This window comes from Chaetodon trifascialis, chromosome 10 (genome assembly GCF_039877785.1).
Source record: "Chaetodon trifascialis isolate fChaTrf1 chromosome 10, fChaTrf1.hap1, whole genome shotgun sequence".
Taxonomy (NCBI): Eukaryota; Metazoa; Chordata; class Actinopteri; order Chaetodontiformes; family Chaetodontidae; genus Chaetodon; species Chaetodon trifascialis.
In genome coordinates, this window is record NC_092065.1 from 4969702 (window position 1) to 4990238 (window position 20537).

General features: G+C 41.5%; 1 protein-coding gene across 1 annotated transcript in view; it reads right to left on the bottom strand.

The window, feature by feature from the left end:
- cspg4 (chondroitin sulfate proteoglycan 4) overlaps window positions 1–20537 on the bottom strand; it is a 69154-nt gene that overhangs the window by 21894 nt on the left and 26723 nt on the right. Inside the window, exons 2-5 of the mRNA XM_070973126.1 lie at window positions 9888–10051; window positions 3773–7327; window positions 2099–2287; window positions 1655–1930 (exon numbers count right to left, since the gene is read on the bottom strand). Of these exons, the coding sequence (XP_070829227.1) occupies window positions 1655–1930; window positions 2099–2287; window positions 3773–7327; window positions 9888–10051 (4184 nt within the window). The remainder of the gene's footprint in view (window positions 1–1654; window positions 1931–2098; window positions 2288–3772; window positions 7328–9887; window positions 10052–20537) is intronic.

Genomic DNA, 20537 nt, shown 5'->3' on the forward strand with positions numbered 1-20537 from the left:
TGTTCAAAGCCGGAGTAAATCATAGTCATTGCTGTGGTTAGCAAAATGCCGTATGCTGTCTCACTCAGATGTGACACATCTGGGCCACATGGCACTTTACATTCTTTTGGTTGGTTTTCCTATACATCTTCTGCATTAGAGACTTTCCGTTTTTCTCACTGTGCACCCCCATGTTACTGTATGCTTACATAACCACAGTGAACCACCACAATTGATGGCTTACTACACACACTAGCAAGTCCAGCGCCCATTCCCAGGGACAGGGGGGACTTGCCCAGTAGAGCTTGAAACAGCAATTAAACTTTGGGAAAAAGAAAAAAACAAAAAACAGTGCAATACAAAAAAGTACAAACACATCCGACTTTCATTTTGAAACAATTACAGTCTGGTTTAAATGATGAGCAGACTGGGGCTTGGACATTTATTCGTCAGTGTGTTACTGATTTGGGAGAAGTGACTTTTTTTCTTTCTCTAAGTATAGTACAGTGAAAGCAAACCGAAAAAGAGTACACACAGTGCACACATAAGAAAGTCTCCAAGAAGCAGTATAAAGAGACATTCTTTGTTTCCATCGTGGCAGATGATGATATCTTTGTTCATTTTTGCCTCCGTGCCACCGAAGTAATCACTGCTATGCACTAGACCTATTCAAGCTGCACACTGGGATCTTTGAGAGACAGTACGAGTGAGTCTGGCAGTAGCAAAGCGCGGGAGTTTTGTATGCACTCACACATTATTATAGGAACATACCGGGCCAGTTTATTTTGGCTTCAGGCGGTCCAAAGGCATCGTCAGTTTTTCCACAATGGTTCAGCAAAATAGAGTGGAGCAGAGGCAGACCAGGCCGAGATGTAGGAGCTATAAGATATGTGTCTAACTAGCTCCACTAAACTATGTGGTCCTCTCAGAATGCATGAGGTTTTTCCACTGGTAACAACTCATGCATTTTTAATATTTTCCTAAAGCTGGGGCCCTCTGAACCACACGGAGGGAGACCTGATAACTGTGCTGCAGCAGCTCCCAGACTCCCCCTCCTCTCTCTATCTGGTACAACACAACAAATCCAAAACAGCTCTGAGTAGTAACTGGGGAAAGTTCCATGGTGACGCTTTTCTGTGGTAATCCTCTTGAACAACCACCATGATCTAGTCTTATACTCCCTGAAGTTATTAAGACCGGATAAAATAGGGATTATTGGGTTTTTCGGTCTTCTGGGAAGTTTTTGGTACCACGCTGAGAAAAATCTTTTGGCCGAATGAAATTCAGGTGCTTTGTGTGGACACACTTCCTTTAAAGTTACCCTTAAAATGTTAGATAGTAGATCAAATGCTTTAGTGGATTTGACAAAACATCTGGTACACATGTTAACCATTTGGTAAATAAAAACTCTCAAGTTTTATTTTGCAAGAAATCTCTCTGTCCATAAGCAGGGCAAAAAATCTCAGAATTTTGAGTGAAACTTTAGAAACTGCAAGCGAAACCAAATATAAAAACAGTTAGTTTAAAGTTTAGACCAATGGTGATATTTAAAATGCAGTATTATTTGAGTGAGGAAGCAGGGAGATGTTATCCAGAGCTCTTTTGTGATATTTTTTGTTGGAATATGTGACTGATTTTAGAATTTTGATATTTCTTTCATCATGTCACTACGTACCTCCTCCCATGTAAAATAAGTAATTTCATCTCCATCCAGGTAGCGGATGTCCCCGTGCTGTGGTGACTCTTCAACAACAAAGTCGATGTTTGCTGAGCTGTAGAAGGGATGTGAGATGTTAACAATCTCCGCGTTGATTGCCCTGCCGAGGCCTTCCTTCACTGTGAAGTTGAAGGTCTGGATGGGGATGAGCCGAGGAACGACGCTAACAGAAATGTGCAGGTCCTCCACTGTTGTAAAACCATTACTGACATCCACTGTGAAGGCATCGTTTCCCTGAAAGAAATGGATAAGTTATTGATATATTAAAGATAAACCTTGTACCTTAGACACAACGGAGGCTGAGGTTGTGTTTCGTCTCATTTTCCTCTCAGAGTGAATATGAAAGGAAACAAGCTGCCTCGTATGATTTATTACAACAGAATAAATTAAATCACAGTAAACCTGGATTGATGCAGACACATAGAGAATGTGCCCCTGATCAATGTCCTCTTGGGTGAAGGAGTGAATGTAGTTGAGGACAGGCGAGGCTGTGCTGTCTGAGCTGTTTGTGAGCTTGACCACATGACCAAGACGAGGAGGCTGTTTAACAGTGAACACCATTTCTGTAGGCAGAATATCGGCTTGATCCACCTAAAAGGCAAAGGCTCATGGTTAAAATATTATCACTTTTTTATACAATGATAAACCTGTAGTATGGAGTTGGCTTGACAAGAGAAACCCTTTTCATATAAATGTTTTTTGAAATGACTAAGCTCTCTGACTAGTTACATATACCTTGAAATGCAGCAGACATACTAAAATTGCTTGGCTTTTGCACTATGGTTAAGGTAGACGTTGTCTCCAAATGTAATACAACATGGAAACAGAGGAACTTCTCACAGCTGACAAAAATAGCACTGTTGCGCAACTGTTCCAGTGACATTTGGTAAAATAAATCGAATTAAACTTTGAAAAAGTGTTTTCACTCAAAATTGGCAGCAATGTTTCAAAGTTTGGAGTCATACTGGACATCTGGATTTGGACAGTATTTATCATTTCCTTTTAGTACAAGGACTACACTGTAAGTCAATGTCAATATGCCACAATATTTTGTTGTATACTAATTATCAAAACAGGTCACTGAACTTTAGTGCAATTTAAACCTAATAGTATGAGTATGACATATATCATTTAATTGGGACACTGGGACTGTGTAAATGCTGACTTAAAAAACACATTTCTGATATCTGGCAGCATTTAAAGGCATGCTGCAGATTACGTGCAGGCAGATTTATGGTCATCCCACTTTGAAAAGATTTAATAAACTCTGGAGCCTAAGTGTTTAGCAATCATGCTTGCATTTGACAATATTTCAGAAGATCATACTACTTTCCATTTCATAGTAAGAACACGCAATGGAAAAGCTCCCATAAGCAAAAAGTCAATATTTTACCTCTTGTAAAGGCCATTCTGTCAAGGCTTTGTTCAATGCGTATTTCAGTAGCATGTGTACTGGGTATCTATGTTATTCTCCAGTTGATAGTACTGTGTGCACTATGGTGAAATTAACATTTTATCTTCAGAAATGTCCCTCAACATTTTAAAAATCAAGCTATACAGTATATATGGAGAACTTGTTATGAATGGACCGACAATTTAAACCTCATTAATTACGCTGAAGATGAAGTGCAGGCAAGCTCATCTTATAAATTACAGTGGGCTTCAGGAAGCTCCTCAGGGGATACTTAGTGCTCTGTTTTCCACACTTAATAGACTGTAATTTAGTACATAAACTAGATTAAAAGCAGTAACTTTGCAGTCATATTTAGCCCTGCTTTCATGTGGCTATAATGTAGATTAGAGACAGTTACAAAACAGGGCAGTATGCTTGAATGAGTCATGTGAAAGATTTTCTTCACAAAGGGAAAATAAACTTGAAAAGAGAAATACATAATCAGTGCCAAACTGTCTAAATATGCTGTCTTGCTGGATAAACAAATGCATGTTTTATAGATCAAATGTCAGCAAAGGAAATGCATTTAAATAGTAGACTTGTTAGTTGTACTGTAACCCAGGATTGCATATAAAAATCTCTCAGTAAGTAAAACAAACTTTGCTCGAGTCAGTAATCCTTACCTTAAGGTTATTCTGGGTGATTATGGTGTGCTCTCCTTCATAGGAAATGATGACCTCATTGGTTTTCACCTCAGGCTCAGAGAGGTAACCTTTCTTGAATATTTTAATCCTGAATGTGCCCTTTTCAGAATGTCCTCTTGCTTGGACGTTGAAGCTGAAGGAGTCCTTGGACCTCAGGCTCTCATAATTGTGCTCATATGACACAACACCTTTTTTCAGGTCCTCCTGGGTGAACAATGAAGCCTCAATCCCACTCACGATAATCCTGCCATCACTGGGTGGTGATGTGACCTGAAACTTGATTTCACTGTCGTCCCTGATGTCCATGTTGGAGTCAGCACTCAACAGGGTGGTGTTTAGAGTCTTGGTGCTTCCATGGTCGATGACAATGATTGTGTTGTTCATTACTCGGAGGTAGGGCTCACCTGCCTGGATCTGAAGCAGCGTGGTGGTCTTGTGGAAACCATCTGACACCTGCAGTGAGAAGCGTTCCCGGTCAGCACCGTGATGAATGAAGAGGATGTTCTTATCTCGCAGGTCTGCTTGTGTGAAACGGAAAAGGGGCTGTGAGGGGTTAGATGTTGAGACGATATTGCCTGAGAGGATTCCCTCACGAGCGTAAACAATTTGGGTGTCATTGAAGCCTGAGTCGTCATCCTTAAACTGGATGACATCAGTTGTTAGCAGACGTTGACCGTGGCGCACTACATTGAAGACTTTATCCACAACCCTCACAGGGGCATGCTCGTTCTTGGATTGGATGGAAATTCTGAAAGCACCATTTACTATTTTCTGATTGTCTGAACTATCTGCTGCTTGATCAAATGTTGAAAAAAGGAATTCATCACTGGTCGTCTTGGATCCATCATGTTTATAAATAAGCCTGTCAAGCTGGAGGTCTTCATTGCTGAATACTTTTATTGCCCCATCAAATCTAGGTTGCCCTGGTGGGGAGTCCCTTATCAGTCTGCCATGTTTTGGCTCTCGTGTGACCTGGTACACAAAATCCGTTGAACCTGGAGACTGCATCCAAAGGTAGTTTTTGTTGAGAATATTTTCTCCACCCTGCAAGACAACCAGCCTCTCATTGGTCAAAACAGGAGCATCTGCATTGGCAAGGATGTTAATGGGGAAGGTGTATAGAGGGGAGTACTGATCATCAGCAAGGACTCTGAACTGGAACTGGTCTCTGCTATTCACAGCTCTTTGCACACGCACCCTGTAGCTAACAGTGTTATCCAAAATGTCTTTCTGTGTGAAGACATCACCCTCTGTCAACTCTCTGTCTGAGAGCTGGACACTACCGAGTGTTGGAGGCTTGACAAGGATGTATTTTATAGTTTGTGGATCTGGGTTTTTTCCGTTTACTTCCACTTGAAGCTCTGTGAGTCCGATTGTTTGCTCTTCACCGGCCTGCATCTCCAGTGTAACCAGGTTTGAAACTTTCACTTGTGCAGGGATGATCTTGACCAAGAAGGTGTTGTTCCAGAGAGCGAACTGCCCCAAGTGAATGTCAAACTGAATCCGCTCGACCACAACATCTTCCTGGTCGCTTGAGTCTGTGCTGACATATCTGAGGCGGTCCTGATCCAGATCAGATTGATGGAAAGTTGTAACCTGCTTGTACATTCCATCACTTATCTTTATCTGTAGTTCTCCAAATACCAGAGGCTGTGTGAGGTTATACATAATGTCTCCATTACGAGGGTGAGCAAGGACAGCCAGATTATGAACACCTATGGATGCGTTGCTTCCTTGAGACAAGAGAAGTCCAGTGTTGGTGACAATAGTCATATGTGGCTGTGTCACAGAAAACTTAAAAGTAGATGAATGACTTACTGACTGACCATCAGACACCTCCAAGGTAATTCCAGCAGCACTACCTCCTCTGTGTACAAAATAGATATTTCCATCTTTCAGCTCCTTGCAAGTGAACTCTGAGATGCTTTGTCCCGGCTGCCGACTATTTTCTAAGTAACCAACCTCCATGGAAGGCTCTGAGGTTACGGTTACTACTAATTCATCACAGCGGGTGTCAGAATCCATGATTTTAACAAGGCTGGGAGTCAAGCGAGTCCTGCCGTTTTCTGTAATGGTGATTTCCCCTCCACCGAGTTGTGGTATATCATTGACGGGAAGAATTTCAACTGGGAGGATATACTCGTGAGGAGTTTTTAAACATTCTGGAAGGTAACTGTTACTGTGAGCAACCACCTGTAGCTGGATTTGATCTGCATGCCTCTCATTTCCATCATGCATATACTTAATTTTCTTATTGACAATGTCGAGAAGGGTGAACTTTTGTGTGCGTCTTGTGTTAGTGTTGATATCAACCAAGCCATACCAGGGATCATTCAGGATAGTAAAGATTATGTCTGATTGACGCATTCCTGCAGCACTGAGGTCAAAGGTAGGGTTTAGGTTGCCAATATCAATTAAAAGTTCTCCACCTTCAGGCACAAGCAATGGAGAGACATCAAGAAGTTTTCTTACATTTTGGAATATCTCTGGTGTGTTATCTGTTGGGTAGCAGTGCTGTTCATTGAAGTCCATATCAGCAAATCGGATGAGAACAGGTGGAGAAGTTGTGGTTGACTCTGTGTCATCGTAAGTTGAGTAGTCATAGTCCTCTCCTTCACATTTAACATGAACATCTTTGGTCACTATAGCATCCTGCAGGCTTCTATCCTTCTGATTTACTTTGATTTCGCCCAAGCAACCAATGAAGGACTCAGCTGTCATTTCCTCCTCTGCACGATTTAAGGACCCACTGTCACGAAAGACATCCTTCATTTTCCCCTGGATGCCTCCTAAATACAAGTTTCCAACCAAGTCCAATTTTTGTGATGAGTCAAGAGGGAGGGAGGAAGACTGACTGTCTATATTAATGAGGAAAGAATCCTGACTGATCTGAAGCTTAACTCTGTGCCACTGATCATCATCCAGCTGCACCTGGGTATTGTCCAATACCACCATGCCGCTGCCGAGGTCCAGCAGACCTTTGAGGTAGCCTTTTGCAACACCAATAGCAATGAAGTCTGACTCTCGACCAGGGTGGAATACAAGTAATGCATCCTCAATGGTGGTTTTCATCAGGAACTCTAAGACCCTTGGAGCACCACTAGCCCCGCTCCAGGTGGGGAGGGACACAAAGGAATCAGGAGTGCTGAAACTAATTGCCTCCCCATCACCAGCTTCAAACTCACTGCTGCAGGATTCCTTTGTGTCACGGCATTGTTTAAACGCTGTGCTGAGGATATCAAACTGATGGGACTCAAATTTGACCTGAGTCATGCAGCCACGGAAAGGGGGAATGGCATTGCTGAGGTAGGGAACCTCCAGGTCTCCTGTTCCTCCAAGCCAAATGCCCAGGTCAATATTGAGCTGTTCCCCGTCAACATTCACAGGAACATATGTTGGGAAGAGCTCATCAATTGTCATGGTGAATTTGCTATCTTGCAGTGTGAGTGAGATTTTGTGCTCCAGAAGGTTGTTCAGCTGTACTCCTTGGGATGAGGACAACGTCACCTCACCAGCTCCCAAATTCATCCGTGCCTGTGGGGAACATAAAAATATTTTCATTAAATTCAAATTTAAAGTGCATTTTGTAGATATACATTATGGCATATGAGGTTTTTATACATGCACATTTGATAGAATAGCACTTGTAAAGGATTCAGGGCTGAGTCAAGACTGTGAGTTACAACCAACAACTGTACAGTAATGTCAATATTTATGAAGAAGAAAATCTCTTAGACACACAAATACCAACCCAAAAACTCTTGTCTATGCTCATGACCATCTCTGGTTTCTCTTTCTTACCATTTATGGGGGCTAATTTGTTGGCTCATCAAACACTTGAGTTTAAGCTTCTTTTTATTCTAACATTAACATTTCTGATCTAGGCAGTGTATCTACAACCCCAGAAAATTCCTCCCAGTGCTCACAGTGTTGACTAAGCTTTATTTTAAAAATTAACTAGTTTCAGGAACTTTCACTGATAACATCAGCTATCTGTATTTTGCTTAAATAAAGTTAAACAACATGATTCTTACACATGCAGGACAGATAAGGCAATTAGATTTTTGTAAAGCCTTGAGTCTATTTGCTCAGTGCATCTCCTATCACTGGAAGGAACAGGATGAAGAAGACAGGTGAATGAAATATTTCCTTTTATTGCGCATAGCCTGAGAATTCATCTTATTGAAAATGCAGAGATATTGTCCTTTCAGGGAAAAATCTGTATGAATCTCTGTCACAGCAAACCTGATGCTAATGCTGCTTTTCAAGGCTGTCAAGCAATTATTTATAGATGTAAAATGTAATGGTTCCCCTTCCAGTCAGACAAGCAGGGAAGACAGTAGAAAAATTTAATCAGTGTAGGTTGTTTATGAAATGTGTCATATATGCATGTCTTGAAGCTGAGTGGTTGTCAAAACAACATTTAAAGTAACACTCTGTGATGTTTTTGGGATTATAGTAGAGAATTAATCAATTGGTTATTATCCAACAGAATTGAAAACAGTGATGTCATTTTTTTGTATAAAGCATTTTAACTGTTTTATATTATCTTTCACCAAAACAACAGAGAACAAGAACACCTCTTGCATTGGAAAGTGAGCTCATAATATTGGAGACAGTTTGCCTTGACATTGAATTTACATACATATTTAGAACTCTAATTAATTTTTGAAGAAGTTTTCTCATACTTGCTTCTCCTGTGGGGGAAAATGAGGAGCAGTAAAGTCTCACTTTTAAAATTAACACAGAATCTGCTTGTGTATGCCAGGCTATTCTCTTTGGTTGTTCTAGCACAAGAGACAGCCATTGTTTTCTTATTGCCTCAAATGAGTGTATTTAGAGATCATATTTTAATATGGATTTTATTTTTGCTCAGTAATTTTCAGGTCCTGCTTTCTCTCCACTGCAGGAACTTTCCCAAGGGACTAAGAACCTTTGGAGGAATCAAACCAGGGTCTAAATTAAGTTCCCAAAAGGTCCCTGCTGTTTTTTTTTTTATTCTAGCCACCATTTTTAAAAATCTGCAGCTGCGAACCAGTTTGTTTTTTGTTCACTGTGCTTCGACACATCAACATGGAGTTGCAGAGGAAAGCATATGACAGATGGAGCGAAGACGAAGTCTAGGTCATTGTTGTATTGATGTGTGCAACAATTATGTGTAAAAACAGCCATTGCTTTTTCATACGTCAACAGACCTATTCTTTGCAGGTCTTTAGGCCATGATGGAAATACAGACAACAATTGATGAAAGGACCTTTCAGTTCTTTGAACAGTAGTTCCTGGGACTAATAGTTGTGGGTACTTGGGTAGAAACGCAGCTTCTGAGTTGACATTACTTTAGGTACCATCACTAGGTTCTCTTTAAACTAGTGCCACTGCAAATGCTAAACTAGCTATTTTTGGCAACCTGGGCAGGACTTGAAAATTACTTGAATGAAAATAAAATACGCACTAAAATGTGATCAGTAAATTCACTCATTGGAGGCAGTGAGACAACAATGGCTGTGTTTTTTGCTAAAACAACCAGAGAGATCAGCCTGACATACACAAGCAGATTCAGTGTTAATTTTAGAAAAAAGTGAGACAATGTTGCTGCTTGTTTTTCTTCACAGGAAAAATAAGGATGAAAGAAGCGCTTCAAAAAGTGCTAAACATGTATTGAAACTCAATTACAAAGCAAACCATAACCATCAAAGTTTATGGCAGTGGACTAATGTGCCTCATCCTTGCAGGTTTTCAGGCCATGATGGAAACGCAGACAACAGTGGGCTGAAGGAACATTTTAGTTCTTTGAAAGCTAGTTCCTGATGTTCCAGGTACTTTGGGTGTAAACACAGCTTTTTGAGTTGACATTACTTAGGGTATCATGACTGGTTTCTCTTAAAAACAGATCTACTCCTATTGCTAAAATAACTGTTTTTGGCACAGTGAACCTCTCTTGTACCAAGTAAGTTTAAAATGATACAACAATGCTCTAACAGTAAAGTAAAGATTTATTTATTTTCTTAATGTTTGGGACAGACCAACCTATGCTATCTTATACTGTAGTGTCTGAGAATATTTCAGCCTCCTCCACAGTGTGTTGATACTTTACCTGTATTTTCCCATTCTGAAGCTCGAGGAACAGGTAGTCCTCCATTCCTGCAGCCAGTAGCAGCAGCCCACTCCGCCGACTCGTCTTGATCTGTAGTGACAGGTGGAAGCTGGAGACATCTTGGAATGCTTGTAAACTGCAGAAGCTGTCCCCAAAGTAGGATTCTGTGAGGAGTGCAATAGAAAATATAAAGATAAGAAAGAGGCATCAGGTTAGCCTATAAATCAAAGGCATGCTATACAACTGAAACAGTCAGTGATTTCACTCTGCATCACCAAAAACAGACATTCCCTTTGATTGTATGCTTTTGAGTAAAGACAAAAATGACACTTTTGTGTTTTTTTGTCACTTAGACAGGAATTCACCAAACTCTGGTAGCAAAAAATGAAACAGTTTGATTTCACAGTTTGCACTTCACATTTTCTACACTGCATCATATAACATGGCTCACTACATTAAGATGACACAAAAAGACAGCTGCATGCATTGCTGTAAACTCATCCCACAACTGTGAGATGGTGACTGTGAATTCTAATGTGAAAGTTTGGAGAAACCAGTTAGATGAGCATTTTTCTGAGTCTCACGTTACAGTGCAGCTTGCTCTGCACTGATTTCTATATTATCAGGTGTTCTCCAGCTGCTCCTGGCTGAAGAGAAACTCCTCTGGCCTCAAAGGGGTTCTCTCACTGAGACATCAGTCATTACCCCTGCGGAGGTTTTCTGGGCATATAGAGTCTCGGGGTGCAGGATTTCCCAGGCTTGAGCTGTCTCCTTTCCAATGATATGCAAATTCAGCCACCTGCCTCGGACTGCGCTCTCTGGGGCCATCGACAAAATGTAAACCATGGAGGAAGTCAATTATTTCCCAGTGCACATGCTCTGAAATTAAACTGGACCACCTCCAAGACCCCGTTTCCTCACCATGGGTTTTCCATGGCCTTAGCCAAGAGATATAGAAAGGGGGCTTTCCATTAGCTACCCACTTGTCCTCACAGGGGTGATAGTTCAAGACACAGAACCTCATTGGAACGCAGTGTAGCAGGCAGCCTTCTGACACAATGCTAATGCTTTGGAAATTTTGGAAAAGTGAAGTAGAGAGAGACACTGCTGTGTCAAAGTTAGAACATTCCTACAAGATCATGTAGACCAAAATATTCCCTCAAAATCAACAGTAGCATCCAGTAGCCTCAGAGGACTGTGGGCCAGATGCCATGAGGAAAAAATCTCATAAAATAACTTCTCAGACACGGTGGAGTCAGAAAATAGAGAAGAAAATACAATACTAAAAATTCACATTCAAAGCTATAAATGGAAAACGTATTTTTGTGTATTTTTGCTTGTTTGAAGGTGTTCATGTGAGAGAAAATGTGTGTGTTCCTGTAAAGGGCAGCTTATGTCTGTGTGCATCTACATTAATGCCATCCTGCCAACTTCAAAAAAGAAGGGTATATTCGTCCTTTGGTTTCTCATTCTGTGGATGAAGCCCTCCATCCCAGATCTGCAACTCACACTGGAAATGTGAACAAAGACAATCATTTTGATGTCCGCAAGGATGAAAGCAAGCTTTGTTTTTGGTTCCCATGCTTTTGTGATTTCACAGAGGCATTTGCTTTCGGTTCCAAAGCTGCTTGGTCGTGAACAAAGTCGGTGATGAGCGGCCTTAGCACAGGACCAAATACACAGAGACGATCGATTATACACATCTTCACAGCCAAAGGAACGCCACACTGGCAGCTCTCAGAGATGAATATCACATGAAACTATTTTTGACATGATCACATGTTGAACTTTGTAATCTGCATTTTGTGAATAATAACAAATGAACTGTAAGAAATGAGAGAAAACAAAAGCTCCAAGATCCTTCCCGCTAATTCAAAACAAGAATGGAGCTGAACATGCAAATGTCATTTGTATTACTGAATTGAATGGAATTATCACAGTTACACATCATTCATTTTCAGAATGTCGCTTTTTGGAGGCTATTGTCGTTAGCTGTTACTGACTGTGCCAGAGGCTATTATGGTACAGTTCAGAGAGTTTCGTGTAAGGCTAAGGTATTCCAAATGAAAGAATAGTGCTAATTGCACAGGAGCCTTCAGGCTGAAACTGAAAAAAAAAAAATGGGGGAACAGAATCTTTTCTTACAGGCAATTGCATTAACAAAGAAAATCGCAATGAGCTCCATGCTTCTTAAACCCGAGCTTTTGTTGGATTGTTCACTGAGCATGGGGATAAAAAGCTGAAGGAGAGAGCGATGCCAAGACAATTCTGCCTGGGGATTTTCTGGTTCAAATTCAGCTCGCTGCTGTTGCCTTCAGGAAAAGGAGCACATTTTCTAATGATACACACAATAGCTTCACCCTCTGCAGTGTACCTGGACCTGGAATTCATTAGTTCCCCAGCTAAGCTGTGTAAAGCTCAGGCAGAGAATAGGCTTCATGTAGGAAAAGCACATTTTCAATATGCTATCTATTTAAATGCCTCGCTCTGTGACACTCCTTTTGTCTCTGCGCCCTTGCTTGTGTCTAACAGGTATGCAAAAAGCGAATCATAGATACAGGATGAAAGAAAAAACATAATTACGAAGGGCTTTTGAGAATGAGAATGTGCATCATAAGTCTTCTGTTCTCTGCTGCAACATAACACCCAGCTGCAGAGACCTGGGGTGTAGATGGGATCCAGCAGAGATGATTTCACTGACAAGGCAAAGCATCATTATCTGTAAAGGATCATCCCTGCCCCTAAAGCGTGTTAGCTGGGGCTGTGAAGCTGCTCCCACACTTGGTGTCAGTCTGTGTGTGGAGGTTTAACCACCTAAGAGGACAGTCTCTGATCCCCTTTAGCCACCACACCCCTCCTCACACTACTTTATTGTGCATCAAGCAGAATCCTGGTCTCATGCCAATGCAGATGGCTATAATTTGATGACTGACTGCGCTTGTATTTATAATGCTCCGAGGAAACTGAGTCTTCCTCTCTTTCACAGACGGCTGAATGAATTACCCTGTTGTCTTTCTTTCCCTTTCCTCCTCCTCCTCCTCCTCTTCACCATCCTCTTTGGTCTCAGTCTAACGACACATGTCCGGAAAAGCTATGGGGAAGAGAGACGCTCTGACCACAAGTGCAGGAAGATTGGAGACATTCAGACGACTTTGTGTCCTGTGACTTGTCTGTGCCGATGAATCAGGGGTAATTCAGCCATTTTTATGCGAGTGTGAGAATGCCAGACAAGATTTGAGCCTTTGGGCTGCTGATTTTTCCTGCCCTGATTGTATTGGTCGCCACAGAAAACACTGAAATCACGTGCACAATATCCTGAAGCTGAGGTCCAATCCATATTAGTTTGACTAATGTTAGTGTTAACTGAAACAGAGTAACGCACAATGCTATTATGCAGAAGCAAGGATACCCAATGTTCCTCTACAACACTGTTGCCATAGTAACAGTGCCTGCTAGCCAAACAAACCACCTCCTTGCGTAACCCATGGTTAAACCACAGTTAGCTTCGCTTTAAATAGCGGTTGTTGGTCATTTGTTTCCTTTGCTGGGCTGTGCCTACTACAACAGCACATAAAGGCTTCTGGATATAATTATATGAGGGATAGGGTGTTGCTAACCATAGATAGAATTGGGGAGATTTTTTTTGGGTGTAATGCTGTTTACCATATGGCAACATGGTCATTACCATAATGAACGATTACAACAAGGGTCAATAGCACTTCTGCTTGTGATAAGCATTAGTTTTGCAGTTATGTGTGCAGATAGCTGTTCACTGGACTATCAGAACAAGGATTAGAATATATGGGAGTAGCAGTGGATGCATTAATTGATTGTTACAGTTTTGATAAAGATTTATTAGTTTCAGCTTCCCAATTTTCTGTTTTCTCTATTAAATATAGTTCAGAAGAAGAAAGTGTAATATCTTATGCGTTAAAAATCGTGCAGTACATGTTCAGTCAGGTCATTGCAGTTTGTCAATGTTGAGACTTTCTGCTGCAGTACCAGTGCCCGAGAGTGAAATGATGTCTGTATATGTAGAAACTAATAATTTGCAACAGCAAATAAATCTTGAGAGAAATGCAGTGCCACCTGAATTACATTTTTTGACAACATAATAAATTGACTCATGTTTTTACTGAACAAAACACTCACAAACAATGTGCTACTTTGTTTTTCCCCATATCCATTCTGGTAATGCAAAATCTTGAAGCAGGAAGAGTGTGATTAATGTCTTTTGTGGTTATATTTAGGCACTCCATGCTCTTGGTTATCTTATACAAAGATCATGGTCCTGTTTAAATTTCTGCACTGACTTGATTTACAAGACAGGATGAATTTAACCAAAGAACATGATCCTTCCTCAAATTTAGCCAAAGTACTTTTGTAGCCTTAATTTAAGCACATGTGGGATTGTGCTTTGTATGTCCATCATCCAACCTGGCCACCTCCCTCTGACTTGCATGCTTTGGACAAACCTGATAAAAATGCTGCCGCCCAACATAAGCCATGCAGCAACTATGGTAATTAGCAAAAAAGTTAATTGTATATAAAGAATGAACTGCAGTTGACAGAGTCAGTAGAGCATTCCTGTGGCCAGCTCCCATACTGTAGGTGAGAGTGTCAATCAAACATTTGCTGATAATGACTGGAAAAGCATTTGGTAATAAGCTCTTGCCACTTCAGTTTTTGTTTGGTAATCAGATGATTAATTAAGATGAATGGCTATTACAATGTATTTACTGTGAGCATGATATTTTTCAACAGATTATATTCCAGCACACTTGCTGCTCTTAAAAGGAAGTAATCATGTTGGTGCAACATGTTTACAGACATGACTCTGAACGCAGCAGTCTGTATAGGAAAATACTGCTAACTCCTGCATTGTTAAACAGTGGAGAGCAGGACCACAACTCTACATACCTTGACAGCTCTGCTTTATAAGGACCCCCCCGCCTTCCCACTGACTTTTCAGAAGTCACCAGAGACACACTTTTACAGGCTTTATAGAGCCATTTCTCAGACCAGACTATGTCAGCGTGAAAGCAAACACATCATCATTTTAGTCCCTTTTCAAATCCCCATCTACCTCTGCATCCCTCTGAGACACCCCTATGCTGGCTGCAGTGAAGAGGTACAATACGTTAAAAAAAAAAAAAAAAAACGGGCTTGTGGAGCCTCAGCGGGTGGCCTCCTCCCTGGCAATAATTAAAACTTTTCAGGCTCTCTCTGTAAAACTCACACTTACATAACAGACAAGGGGTGGCGGCAGCTACGAAAAATTATGACCTTTCGCTGTGAAAGGAGAAAGGCAGTGTAATGTAATTTCAGTTTAGGAAAATGGACTTGTGAGAAAAGGGAGGGAAAGCGTGGAAAGGATGTGAAAGACTCAGTGTTGTCTGGGTTTGTGCTGTTAATGCGAGAGGGGTCTGAAAGGCTGGGTTGCTAAAAAAACTGAATAGGAAATACCCACTTTCTGTGGAGGGATACAGAAAAAAGGAAGGGTGTTTTCTCTATGGCAGACTTGTTTTGTTGAGGACTGCTCATTTTGTAAAAAAACTGACTGATGTGTTTGGATCTGGTGTTGTTCTCTTCCTCTTTCCATCACTGCGTTGAGATGAGATTGAGAACAGGACATCAGTAGGTGGTGAGAGATATAGAAGGTTAGTTTAACCGCAAAACATCCAATCAAAATCATTCACTTATACTTCAGAAACTCGCCATGAACTCTTCTTTGCGGTCTGCACACTCTTGCACGACTCTTGCACGACTGCCAGTGAAAATATTTCCATCAAATATTGGCTGCATTTCAGTTTCATGTTAACTTTGCTATACTGAGTTTCAAGGCAACAAGGAACAAAGAAATATTGTGCTACTTCAGAAGTACACAATGGGACATTCTCTGCATTTCAAGCCTTCAGCTGCAAGGTAAACATCTTAACTCAAGCTCAATATTCCAGCCAAATAAGGTGTGTGCCGAATTCACAGTTTGTTGGCTCATCACGCTCGGCTAAAAGACTTGTTGGTCATAATGACTTGGGACTGATGAGCTCACTCACCTCCCAACACTGTAAGACAAACATGGCCGTGAACAGAAGCATTGTAGTGACTCAGGGCTCTGCTGTAGTTTATGACTGGCTAATACAAAGCGTGCCTCTGTCGGCCCAGCCGGCCTACGGAAGCCATCAAGCGCCGAGGTCCCAGTGGGTGGGTCCTGTTAAAATAATCCCCCCATGACATCAGAAGACTGACCCCCTCGACCAAACACCCCGCTATTTCAACCTATATCCCTCCTCACACCAACTGACCCCCTCTGCACCCATTCACACACTTCCTTTTGCCAAAACCTCATGTACTGCAAGAAGCGTTCTAACAAGTGATTGTTTATACATATTCTGTGGCTGTGACTTTCTCTGTTTTCCCTCAGCTGAAGCAAGGCTGTTTATGGACTGAGCTGAAGGACATTTTAACACACCGGTAATAAATTCCTGTGTGAAATCTCACCATGTGAAATGTGAGTAGAACAGCATGTCAAGGGAGAGGACAGGAAGGAAGCAAGTAGTGCCAAATAGCAAAGCACATTTATACTATTACGCTTAAGACTTAAAACGATACATTTCTCATCTTGCAGAGATGAAAGTGTCCCATTCTTCTGCTCCTTTACACCTGACTTATCTCCATAAATCGAACTAAAGGTCAATAAAGGATTTTCATTATCCTGCAGTACTTTATTTAAAAAAAAAAAATGCTCAAAGGTGGAAGCACAAACTGAGAGCACTGCATGTAATGCGCGATCGGCTCGACTGCTCTGGCTTTGTTCCACACCACTGACAGTTCAAGGTAATAGCAGGAGGAAATTAAACAGCCGTTAAGTATTGTACAGCCACTTGAGTTTCTGATATTTGGAATGTCAACACAAAATGAGAGGGTAAAGAGTCCTCTGTCCTGTTGCTACATCAACTGATTAGTGCGGGTAATTAAACTGAATTATTCTAATGTTTAGGCAGTTTCCTATGATGCATCTTGGTTTAAGGGCTTTTCCAATTTTGGCCTCAGTCCTCCTTGTAATGTAAATTGCATTAGTTTCCAAAATGTCTGCATATGTCTTGCTTATAAATTGGCGAAAGTTCATGACAGTGCTGTGTGCATCTTAGCTAATGATCAAAGGAGTGTTAAAGTCCAGCTTTAGGTTTGAGAGGAGGCTCTAAAAAATTTGTAGATTGCTCCGTCACTCATAGCAACATGTGTTTGTTTCTCCAAAACAAAATACACCACTTCCTTATGTTGCTCCTCATTGCTCCATGGCTCCACCATGAACAGCACATTTAGCATTTTTCAAAAAAGCAATGTACATTTGGAATATAATGACTATATAGTGAGCATCAATGACGAATAAGTGGAAAATTATACTGCAGGTATGGTAGAGGGTTAATGGGATATTCTAATATGCTTTGATGCGTATTTGCTCTGACTCCGGGTTCTGACTGCAAACTATTGCACAACTACACTTATTTAACAAAATTTCAAGGATAATGCAAGAAAAGTCCAAGACATATGGATGTTATGAAGTCATCTTTGTCATGTTGTAGAAACATGTGACCTGGAGTCCTCTCATTGTGTCAAATAAACTAAACTAAAAGCTGCCATCTGCCATGGGAGCAGGTTACAGTACTTTTAAAGGAATTGTTCTGGAAAATATGTAAGAGAACGTCTTCCACACTCATGGCTGTGCATTACTTGTAGAGCTGGAGCCAGGAAATGATTAGCATAGCTTAGCATGGCATAAGGACTGAAAGCCAGGGAAACCAGCTAGCCTTGCTCTGTTAAAAAAATGCACCTAGCAGCACCTCTAAAGCTTATTATTAACATGTGGTATCTAGTTTGTTTCATCCCTCCACAACAGAAATGTAAATAGTAATATTTATACAGTGAATGAGGTAAACGATTCGCCTTCAGGCTCCAGCTCCATATTTAGTGCACAGACATGAGAGTGCTCCTGATCTTCTCATCTCACTTGGAATGAATGCTCCAAAATGTCAAACTCGTCCATTAAGAGCATTGAAGAGTATTCCTTAAGTTCTGAATTTGGGGTTTTCCAGCTTTGACGTAAGCAGCCACACATTCTTGATGTAACTAGCTTGTTTCCCTGTGTCGTGACTCGAATGCCCTTCTACTATTCCTGGTACTTCATTTACTGTCAGCACACTGCGCTCTTGAGGTTTTTGCCCTCAGTGATTTCTGTGGGTTTTAATGTTTCCATCATACGTATGACTGCTACCCCGCTGCACGCTGTTGAGAGCGTCCCAGGCATTATCGAGGCTGTCACAATTTTAAGTACGAACCAGCAGAGAGGACTTGACAGCTCTATGGTTTGGTCTTAGAATTTTCCACCATCAGACTTTTTTGTGAGTATTGAAAAGGTATGTCTGCATGTTTGCTCTCATCCTGATTCTTTCCCGGTCTGCCTCATTCAACGTGAACAGTCATTTCTGACATATCAATAGCTCCATTCAGCCTTTGCTCAGAGTGCCCTTATAGCTGCAGTTATGAGTACGAGTGCAGGCATCAGTCACTCCACCACTAATTATCAGCATGACATTGGCTTTTGAGTGGGCTGGAAAACACTTTGCTGAGTAGCAGCTCACTGTCATAAATCACTCTACTTAAACATCAGCGCAGGGGAAGAGATTTAGGACCTGGACCATGAGAAACCTCGCTCAGCTGGGGTCCTGTGCAGGGGAGGAACTCTTGATAGAAATGGGATTTAAGTTGGACTTGCCCTCTGTAGGAGCTCCAAATATTTCCCAGACAGATCTCATAAATTAACCAACTTTCCATTTTCTTTTTCTCTTTTTTTTGGTCCAATTTTGTATTTATCCCTCATTAGAGTCTTCTTTATCAAATATTCCGAGAATATTTTTAAATTGTATGTGGACGTCACTATTGTTTGAATGTTTCCGATACTTTTGCTGATGTGATACCTAAGTTTTGGTACTGGTACTTCAAGCGATACTATTTTCTATACTATTCTCTAACTTTGTTTTGCTTTTGAGGTAAAGCGGATTCTCTGTTAATTGTGGAATTGCGGTGTGATGCGCGGCTTCTTGTATTCATATGAAAGTGTCCCTGAGCAAGTTCCTCCCAGTGAACCAGGCTTGCATGGCAGCTCCAATGTCAATGGTGTGTCTGAATAGGTGAGTGAGAAGCAATTGTAATGCACTTAACCTGCCAAGGGAGCAAAGCGCCATATAAATGTAGTCTATTTTGTAGAAAAAGCTCCCAAAATTGACTTAGTTAAGAATATAACCAAGAATTTGAGGCCAGGTTTAGCACTACTCAGTGCTACTGCCATATTTCAGGCAATGTCAAAAGAAGTACTATACATCTGGAGACCCCCATCAGTTTAATAGCGACACACTTTTCCATGACCAAATTGATAGTGAGCCCTTTCTATAAATGAGGCCCCCAGCCTCGCTCTGCTCCAAGGAGGGAAACTGTGATACAGAAGCTGCAGTGAGGGGGCCTCTCAAAACCCATATCCGGCTTTAACCTGGGTCTGCAAAGTCAGTGTGTGTTTGAGATCAGAGCGTCACATTAGCCCCATAATGAGAACCAGCTGAAGGCACACACCACCAGTCTGACCCTCTCCAGCTCCAGACTGACCCCCTCCCTTACCACCTCACCATCTCGCCCCTTCCCCCAAACCCTGGAGACTTTCTCTCGCTTAACTCCGCTGAATGTAGGCCCAGATAAATGCCTTGTCCAGATGCTTGCTCTCAAACCCTTCCATCAACCGGCGCTACACTAAACCATTCCAGCACACACGCCCAAAGACAGAAGTACATGGTGCAAACATAAACACCCACACTCAGCCATTCACATATTAGTGGCCTGAGCACACACACGCACACATGCATGCACGCACACACACTCTCACTCTCTCCATCATGAGTTAGACGTCCACGGCCTGCTGGCTGAGTCAGCCCACCGTCTCCCGCCGTTCACACAACTGTTTTCCACCAGGCTACCGTTGAGGAGGCCCGCCCTGCTCCACCCAGCCACTTTTCTCCCTACAGCAGCTCCTCTCTCATTCAGGAGATATGAGGAGCCCTCTCCAGCACCCCCACCTCTCCTTTATGGCCCCTCCATCCTACTCTCACTCTTTCTCTACCCACCACTTTCAACCCAAAATAAACAGCCTACAACTTGGAAAGCCCGGGAACGCTGTGAAACAACTTAGTGTTCCCACTCCAGCTCATACAGCCATTTCATTTTCCCACAATTTGTTTCATTGTTGAACTACTGTCTTGAAGATTGATAGAGCTGGTTTGACTGGAAAATGGTGGTAGTTGGTACATGCAGAGACGGGCTCCTTTCTCTCTCTTCTTCACCACAAACAAATGTAATTCTGAGCTGATAAAAGCAGTTTTCAATCAATGTGATTCTGAGTTTCATATTAGTTTATTTTCATTTTCGCAGTGATGTGAATTATAAAGTATGACTCAAATGAAAACAGTCAAAACAGTAATGATTATTTGAAAAGGCACAAAGTGGCACAAGCTGGGATGTGGTCCAATGCGCAAATGTGTACTTTGCTTATTTAACCTTTTTCTAAACAGATTCACTGAGCATGAATGCTTTTTTCCAGGAACG